The sequence below is a fragment of the Anolis carolinensis genome, chromosome 6 (genome assembly GCF_035594765.1).
Source record: "Anolis carolinensis isolate JA03-04 chromosome 6, rAnoCar3.1.pri, whole genome shotgun sequence".
Classification (NCBI taxonomy): Eukaryota; Metazoa; Chordata; class Lepidosauria; order Squamata; family Dactyloidae; genus Anolis; species Anolis carolinensis.
Genome location: NC_085846.1, coordinates 86,869,230 through 86,878,059, shown reverse-complemented (window position 1 = coordinate 86,878,059; position 8,830 = coordinate 86,869,230). Strand labels below are relative to the sequence as shown.

The window sequence follows — 8,830 nt, the reverse complement described above, 5'->3', positions numbered from 1 at the left end:
TACATCCCTATCTCCATTTGAAATATCAGAGCAAACACAAGATTTTCCTTCAATTCAGCAGCAGTTAACTTTAAAATACGCACATAAGAAAGCATAAAACATATCTCTGGTTAATTTGAAACATTTAAGAAATGGAACAGTCTTTGTTCAATAAGCTGAAGTTGCTGACTTCTCCATCTCATGTCTTATGGTAAGACTCATGGCTGTCTTAAAATATCTTTTTATTTTTTTATCTTTTTATTTTTTGCACACTTGCACTTCTGTCTTGCTCTGTGGCATTCATTCAATCATTTCAAAAGTTCAACTCCGTCTCAGACATTTTAGGGCATGACCTCTTGGTTTCTTCATTGTGCTGAGCTTGTCATATCGACAAGCAAGTGTTAGATGTCAGCATGCACACTAAAAGTTGGCAAACCGTCTTGGAAGAGCAAGACCCGTATCAAACAGATATCTTTTGGGAGACATAGCTTTCTTCTTCAGCGGAGAAAACATTAACAGCATAACCCCAAGTAACTTAACTTTGGCAGAAATACCAGCCCCAGTCAGAAGATCCTGAAATGACTCACCAAAGGTCATTGAGGTTTAGATAGAACAGTGATGAGAATGTGAACGTTTGTATGACATTCCCTTAAAAAATGCTTTTATGTTTTCTCTCTACATGCCTGCTCAATTTTGTTATTGTTTTTGGCACTTCCCCTTGGCATGAGATGATGCTTTATGTCAGGGAGATCAAGGAGCCTTTATAAGCAAGAGTCAGTGACTCTGAATCACCCATATTTTTCATTAGTTGTTTAGTTTCCTTTTTTATCCTATGGCTTCACTCTAAAGATGTTTTGCATCCTGTGTTTTCTATAATTAGATGTTGTCCATACAAGCATATGCATCTGCTTTCATTGTGTGTGTGTATGGAGGGATAAGAGACGTATCTGTAGTCATATACCTTGAAACTTATCCACAAAGTTCTGGGTAGGCATACAAGTGACAAGATGAACTTGAAATAGTAATGGTTTGGGTCCAGGCTAAGTTAGGAACCCTTAAGGCATTGTCTAAATGGGTCCAATAATGCACAGTGACTGTGATGCCACTCCTGGAGGTCTACGAGAATGTTCAAGATTTTCCAGATCTTATTGTGGGGTAAAGTGAACCAATGTAGCTCTTATGTTTTAATCTGGCACCGAAATGAAGCCAACATTGATACCAGTCGGGATTCTAAGTTGAAGGTATTTCCTAACGGTGGGACGTAAAGAAAAGACTCCCATGTCCTTCTACAATGTATTATCCCCTCTGGTGGAACACAAAATGGGTGGGACATATGTTTTTAGAAACAGATTCTATTGCAACTTGATGAGATTTCTGAGTAGATATAAAAACCCACATGGTTAATTCCAAATAAACATGGAAAGGAGTACATCCTTAACAGCAGTATTGTAATTAAATGGAAGCTACACACACTTTCTCATTTGTGTAAAGCTTCCATTTAATTACATGACTACTTTAACTTAAACATTGGAGAAGACATGATTTTTTTTTTTTTTTGCAGAAGTCTGTCACCAGCCCCCAAAGGCATTTCTTCTTTCTCTTGAAAAGAAAAAAAACCTGGTTTGTCAACATTGTTTCTAAGACTGGCTTCTTACCTGTGAAAAAAGAAATCTCAGGAATGCATCAATGTTGATGAGCAAAAGATAAATGAATTCTTTGTTTATTTAAATCCACTGAAATTCAACTGAAGTTTGAGCAAGCTGTATTATATGTACTAACTGTAAACATGTGCAATATTCCTACTAGTGTTTTTAATGTTTTTTTACGTTTGTAAAATTACTATAGCCCAATATACAGAATGGGAACTTGGAAGCATGGATTCACAAATTTCCATTCTCAAATACTGAGCAAATACTTCTCAGTCTCAGTTATGTCTTTGTGTCACGCTGTCCTGTGTCTTATGGTGATCCAATAATTTCATAGGGTTTTCTTAGGCAAGGAATATTCAGATGTGGTTTTGCCAGTTCCTTCTTCTCAAAAATAGTCTATGGCTATGTCATCAGAAAAAAATGAACAATGGCATACTTGTTTCTTTTGTAGATTTGGAGGAAATAACTTGTAAAGTACTTTGCAAATTACTTTTGCTGAGCCTCTGCATACATACTTGAAAATGAGCTCTATTAAAAGCAAAGTGTTTAAGCAAACATCTGGGACATTTTTAAAGCAGCTGAAAAATTGAGCTGGCAGATTAACTGGGACTATCCCAGGCAAATTGGGATGGTTGAGGGTTATGTTGGCCCATACTTTAAATAAAAGAAAACACTGGTTAGATTTTGAACAATGCCATCAATGAGCGATTTACTTTGCTCATTCCCATTGTATTTTAAAAACTGATCCAAGTAATTTTGATAAATTATGGTCCATGTACCAAAGGGCATTTAAACTTTGAAATGGAGGCCAACATACTTTTTCTTGTTGAAAGAAACAAAGTTGCCTGTAATTTTTTTTCAAAACCACAACATGCTCTACAATCTTTCTTGTTTCATAAAGTTTGATGAATGTACTTTTCAAGCATACTGGTGAAGGGTAAAAATACTATCCACCATCACACTTTCTTAATCTTTCTTCCCGTTTCAAAAATTACCCTTCATGATCTGACATCAAACCAAGTACAGCTTTCAATCAGCATGTTTCCTACATTCAGTTGTATCAAAAGTGATAACCAACAAAATTGCTGACTTGTCAAAAGAGAAAACAAAATTATTTGGGAGGAGGAAGATATCAATTTTTTTTGTTTGTTTTAGCAAAACTTCTGAGACTTATCAATTTATTTAATTTTTAATGTGCTGTTCATTCAGCTGGTGAGAACATTTAAATCCATAGTTCTTGAAATTGATCTGGAACATTTTATGAAATTATTTCTTTCACGTCAACTTTATTTAATGATCCTTAAAATCATTGAAATTAAGTGATTTCAGCCAGTACTGCAGATAAGAAGGTCTGTGCCCAGTGAGCTTCCATTAAACCAGATCAGCCAGGACAGAGAACAAAACACTCTGGGTTGAAGGCAAAGTACAGATTTATTACAGTTTGGCCAAAAGGAGTGCAGGTACCAAGCCAACACTCAAAATATAAAAACACAACTTCATAGAAAAATACAACACATTTTATACACCTCTGACAGCTATTCCGACTTCACATGCCTCCTTCTGATTGGTTGATAAATGGGCTGGCTAGGATCCGTGCAGGGATTAGCTGGAGGTTTCTCTGCCAGGAAAAGGCGATCCCTATGGCAGGAAGAATAGCTGATTATTGGTAGGTTTAAAAGTCCAGTCCATTGCAGAGATGCTCCCATGGAGAACAAGAAACTGAAGAATATGATGGTGTGGGATGATACAGATGATTCCCTGACTGATTTAAGTGTCTAGTTCCTTGAAGACAAAGTTGCAAGGCCCAGAAAACAAAAGGTAGCAATCAAAAATATAGTAAATATTAGGATAAATGTTCAAAAAATGAACATAACTTTCATACTGATTTTTTTAAAAAAATGCTGGGTAAATAAAGTAAACCAAATGTATGTCTAGATAGATAATAAAATATCAAAGTGACAGAAACTGCCAGATTCATTATCTAATATTGCTGGAGGAAATGACTGCCCCTTATGAAAAATGTCTGCATTCCTTGGTAAAGAGGCATTCGGGGACAATTAAGGAACATCAGCCATCCATACAAGCCTAGAACACTCTTTTATTCAGAGCCCAAGTTGTCATCCAATATTGTTTAAAGGCAAAAATCACAGGTTGAGTCTTCTTTATCCAAAATGCTTGGAGCCAGGAGTTTTTCAGATTTAATTTTGTCTTGGATTTTGGAAGGATGTGTGAGGGATGGGGAAAGGGGCTCATCAAACATCCATCCTCCACTGAGTTTTTCTTCAAAGAACCCTGATGGGAGAAAGAGAAGACGGGAAAGGAGAAAGACTCAGTTTACAAAGTACATGTCCCATATGCTTCCCACACATTCTACCCTTTTAGTAAATCCTCTCTGAGTTTCTCCCTCCAAGGTGTTTTAATTTTATCTGGGTTGAATATATGCAACAGACAATGCTGTTGCTCCGTGCCCATCCTTGCATCTGTTTCCAGGGTGTTTGCTCCTTTGGGTACACTGGCACTGATGAGGCAGAAAGTGAGCGTGGTCACATCTGAGAAATCTGTTTTTCACTGGGTCTTTGTATTAACAACGTTCTCTTATTTCCCAATCTTCTCTTTTCCCAGTTAAGACGCCTTAGGAAAAATTCAGCTGGTCCTAAATATATGACTAGCCCCCTTTCCCCAAAAATTGAACTGAGCGGTTGACAGAAGAGATTTGAAGCATTTGGGATTTTAGATGTTCAGATAAGAGAGACTCATGCTGTACCTCCATTCACAGTAACCAAGTAACAGCCTCACACCAGTAGCCAACAGAAAGGAGCCATCCACACTACTGAGTTATAGTGTGATTATTCCCACTTTAACTGCCATGGTTCTATTCTGGAATTGGTAGTTCATGGAGGAGCCTTTTGAATCCTCAACTATGGAGAGTTCCTACTGCCTCATCAAACTACAAATTACAAATCCCTAGGATGCAACTCTGGCTGTTTAAGTGGAATAATAGCAGAATAATGTAGAGTTTTTCCTTGAGAGTTTGAGACAGGTGTACAGAAACCAAGGAACCTGTGATCCATTCACACTACTGAATTATTCTATATACAAGGAGAAAAATGAAACACTGAACTTAAACAATCTCTTGTGGTCTTGACTAAGTACCACCACCATCCAAATTACAACACTTTACCAGCATCTGGCCTCAATTTATACACATGTAATGGAACTAAAAGGCAATGGAATACATGTGTGTAAATGATAACAGAACCTGGCCCCAAGTGTTTTCCCACAGTGTTGATCTCCTTCAAGATACTTTCATTGCTTCCACAAATTACATAAATATGTAGGACTAAGTTCCTGTCTCTCGATGGACATCTGCATTGCAAAATGTGTTGCAGATCCATCAGTTAAGTTTAAAAATTTAAACAGAACTCTGCAAAATCTGTTTTTCCCGTTAAAAACACTTCTTATAAATGAAATACTATTCATCTCCTTTTAGTAGCCTTGAGGTTTTCATATTTAAATGTCAGATTTCCCCTCTTCTGCATCCTGCAGAATCAATCTTTATGCATTGCTCCTTATTAAATATTATTTTCAACCATCAGTGTTGAGTTTTCTGCTCTCTCTCTCTCTCTCTCTCTCTCTCTCTCTCTCTCTCTCTCTCTCACACACACACACACACACACACACACACACACACACACACCAGTATTTCTATTCATTTGACATTCAAAGGATGGGTTCCCCTGCTAACCTTAGCAAACATTTAAAAGCCAGCCTTCTAAGCTCTTAATTGACAGGGCTTGAGTTTAATAGTAAAGGGCATTTAGTGCTTTGACCTCTTGTTGGAATCTGGTTGAGCAAAAATAAAAAGGGTTTCAGTGTAGACTTTCATATTGAACCAGCTGCCATTCTTTCTTGTAATTCGTTGTGACTCATCCAGTCAATGTAACTATTTTCTCCAATTTTTCCACAGTTATGCTTACTTGGCTGATTCCTAATTGGAACCATTTAGTTGAGTTCCTCCCTTAACCAACTTAATGTTGAGGATGTGGAGTAAAGCAGTTTATATTTTTAAAGGTTAAAATACTCATTTGAAAATCTGTGTCAGCATATTCTCATTTGGACAAGGAAAAAGTACATACTTTTCTGATCTTTGACAATCATCCCTGTGAAATATGTCAAGTAGCAAGCACCTACATATTAATGACTTTCAAATCATTACAACTTCAATATGAGAACGAGACCATCACCCATACAATATCTGCATTTCAAAATTTAAACTGAAAAGACGAAATAATTTTGCTGCTTCCCCAACTCCTAGGAAGATTGAAGTAGAACTAAGGACTTTATCCAATACTCCCCCTACCCTGCCCCAAATTTCTAAACAGTTAGGATGCATTGAGGGAAGGATGTATGATGGAGCCCATCCCATGATGCAGGGGGACTCCCTGTCAGCGCCCATCATGCTTTGTTAGGGAAACATCTAAAACAGTCCCAAAAAATGGAGAGGAAGAAGATGGTCAGAGATTGTCTTCTGGACTGAGAAACCGGGATATAACTGAAGAAAGTACCAAAAAACACATGAGATGGAAACGTTAGAATCGCTTGCATTGAATCAAATTGATGACATGGACAAATGAGCTGTCCTGTGGATGCAAGCAGTGAAGCCTCGGTACTCTGCCATGATGAAGCCACCCAATCCTAGCACGGTATTTTTTAAAAAGAAAAAAAGAAAAAGCGCTACTTTAGGAGATTGCAACTTTGCTTTGCGTTTATGCCTTTTATCTGCATTTCCTATACATTTAGATCTTTATTATTACAATATTAGTATTACAAATCTTGAGAAACTGTGGGAGTTCGATCCTTCAAGATGTTGAAGTTAGACACTCTTTTTTAAGGGGAGAGTGCAGGGAATCCACTCACTCGTGGGATAAGGATGAAAACAGATAATGATGGTTAAACTAGCCACTTCAGATGACATGTGATAAGGAATGAATAATGGAATTATGTGCTTTGCAATGCTACAGGACTAAATGCCATGGTAATATGATGCTCCCCCCCCCCCCCCCAACATAGGATAAAGTCCAGAGATCATTACTCAGTTACGGTAATCTTTGCTGATGAATGGATTTTTCCTTCTTTTTTCACCTCCCCCCATTGCTACCTCATGCATAAGTTGAATTTGGGGGCCAAAATTATTGTTTTTGATAAAGCCCATGGATAAGTCAAGGGTCATTCTGCAAAGGGAGGAAAGTTCCAGCTCCACTTCAGGAGACGATGCATCCCTGGCCACTGCTGCCACTTTCCCACCCAGGATTCAAAAAGGCCAAAAGCAGTGTCACACCAGGTAGAGTATAGGGTGCTTTTTCTAGTATAGACTAAGCTTTTGCCTTTGCCACGTCACTCAGAGAAGAGGATTGTTCCTTTTTTGATAGGATCTAAGATACAGTAGTCATATTGACTCATAGATAAGTTAATCCAGTTATTGAGGGTTGATTTTTTTTTTTACTAACGCTTCAAAACTTATGTATGGGTGTAAGTTAATATTCAGTTTTCCTTTTCTTCCCCTTAATTCCAATGACAGGGGGATAGGATAGGATACCAGCACTAGGATTAATGTCACCTCTCCCCTTCCTCAAGTGTCTGAGGAATGTGACGCTTCCTTCAACCATTGCTCATGGTTGGATATTACAGTTCTGTCAGGGAATCGGCGACCCCAACTTGATTGATGAACTAGGTCCTACCTCAGCTCACCCGTTAGACCACTCTGCAAATGGCAAAAGTGGCACTGACCGAGAACGACAACTTCGCTGATTTATGTCTGCTGAAACTCAGCGGCACTGAAGCTTTATTTACAGTGCTAATTGACCAAAGCTATCAGGACACGTGTTGCATCTATACGAACAAACATGGAGCACACCCGTCTCTCACAAAGTCCGTTCTCTCTGTACTGTAGCACCTCCTCTGCATTCCACAACTTGTGATGTATCTTCCTGTCATGTAGCACAAACGGAAGTCTTTGCCATTTGCCCTTCCAGCAATCAATCAGGGCTCGCTGCAATTAACCTCTTGACTACTGGAATGCTTTCCGGAATGAATGCACACACTTTCACAGCAACAATAGATTAATCATTTCACTCCATATCCCAAAAACACTAATAAGTTCATGATTTAGCTATCAATGCTATTAATGGAAAAGACACATATAGCAACTTGATTTGTCATAGCTGCAGTTACAATCCACCATAAGGTGGTTGTTTCAAGTGGAATATGCTGTCTGCCTGTGACAAGGTGTCAGTGGAGAGAGAACAATGTACAGTGTTGCTGCTGCTGTTGTATTCCTATCATAGGGGATTTCTTCAAAAGAGGTTTGCCTTACCTGATGTTGAGAGAGTGTGGCCCATCCAGTGGTTTTCATGACTGAGCAAACATTTACATCCTGATCTCCAGAACTGTAGTCCAATGCTCAAACTACACTTTATGTGATGGGGGATAGGGAGGTATCATATTTTCATTTCAGGCATCAGAAGGCCTTGGGCTAGCCTGCCTACAGTGGCATTTTATGGAGCTTCATGTTCCTTTAGAGGAGGTGCTCCTTGTCTATTTGAAATCCCAGATCATATGGGGATCCAAAGACCTGACACATTTGACAAAACAACCTTCCTGAATTGCACTTCAGAATCAATCATACAATACCACCAACTTAGACAATTTGTACACATTAAGTCATGGACAATGCACCCTTTTCGGCAAAGAGTGTTGATATAAAACTGCATGAGCTTCCTCCATCCTGCTGGTCCAAATAGTTTGTTGTCATTTTCAATGCAATGCATTGTCAGCCTTTGCAGACTATCCACTATAATGATTTATTTCTACTGCAAGGATGGAAAACTTGTGGCCCTTATATTGAAGGACTGCAAGTCCTGGCAGTTCTAGACAGTATAAGTGTAGTCAAATAAAACATTTGCATGGTGCATGATTCCCAGTTCGTATTCTACTAAATCTTATGGTAAATGAGTATCTTGAACTAAGCTGTCTATTTAGCTTCCTGCACTTTGTCTCAGTATTTAAAATGTAACTACTATGCAACAAGACATAACTTCAAAATGAGCTCAGTAGACAAGTGTCTACACAATTTGCTGTGAGCAGCATCTAGTGTGACAGGACATACTTTGTGAGCAGCAAAAGAGAAAAGAAAAAGCTAGCAC

The 8,830-nt window shown here is 38.4% G+C and overlaps 1 protein-coding gene across 1 annotated transcript in view; it reads right to left on the bottom strand.

Moving 5' to 3' along the window:
* Positions 1-3,040: 3,040 nt before the first annotated feature.
* Positions 3,041-8,830, bottom strand: part of LOC103279134 (uncharacterized) — a 45,755-nt gene continuing 39,965 nt past the window's right edge. Inside the window, exon 4 of the mRNA XM_062957854.1 lies at positions 3,041-3,920. Within this exon, the coding sequence (XP_062813924.1) occupies positions 3,760-3,920 (161 nt within the window). The 3' untranslated portion in view covers positions 3,041-3,759. The remainder of the gene's footprint in view (positions 3,921-8,830) is intronic.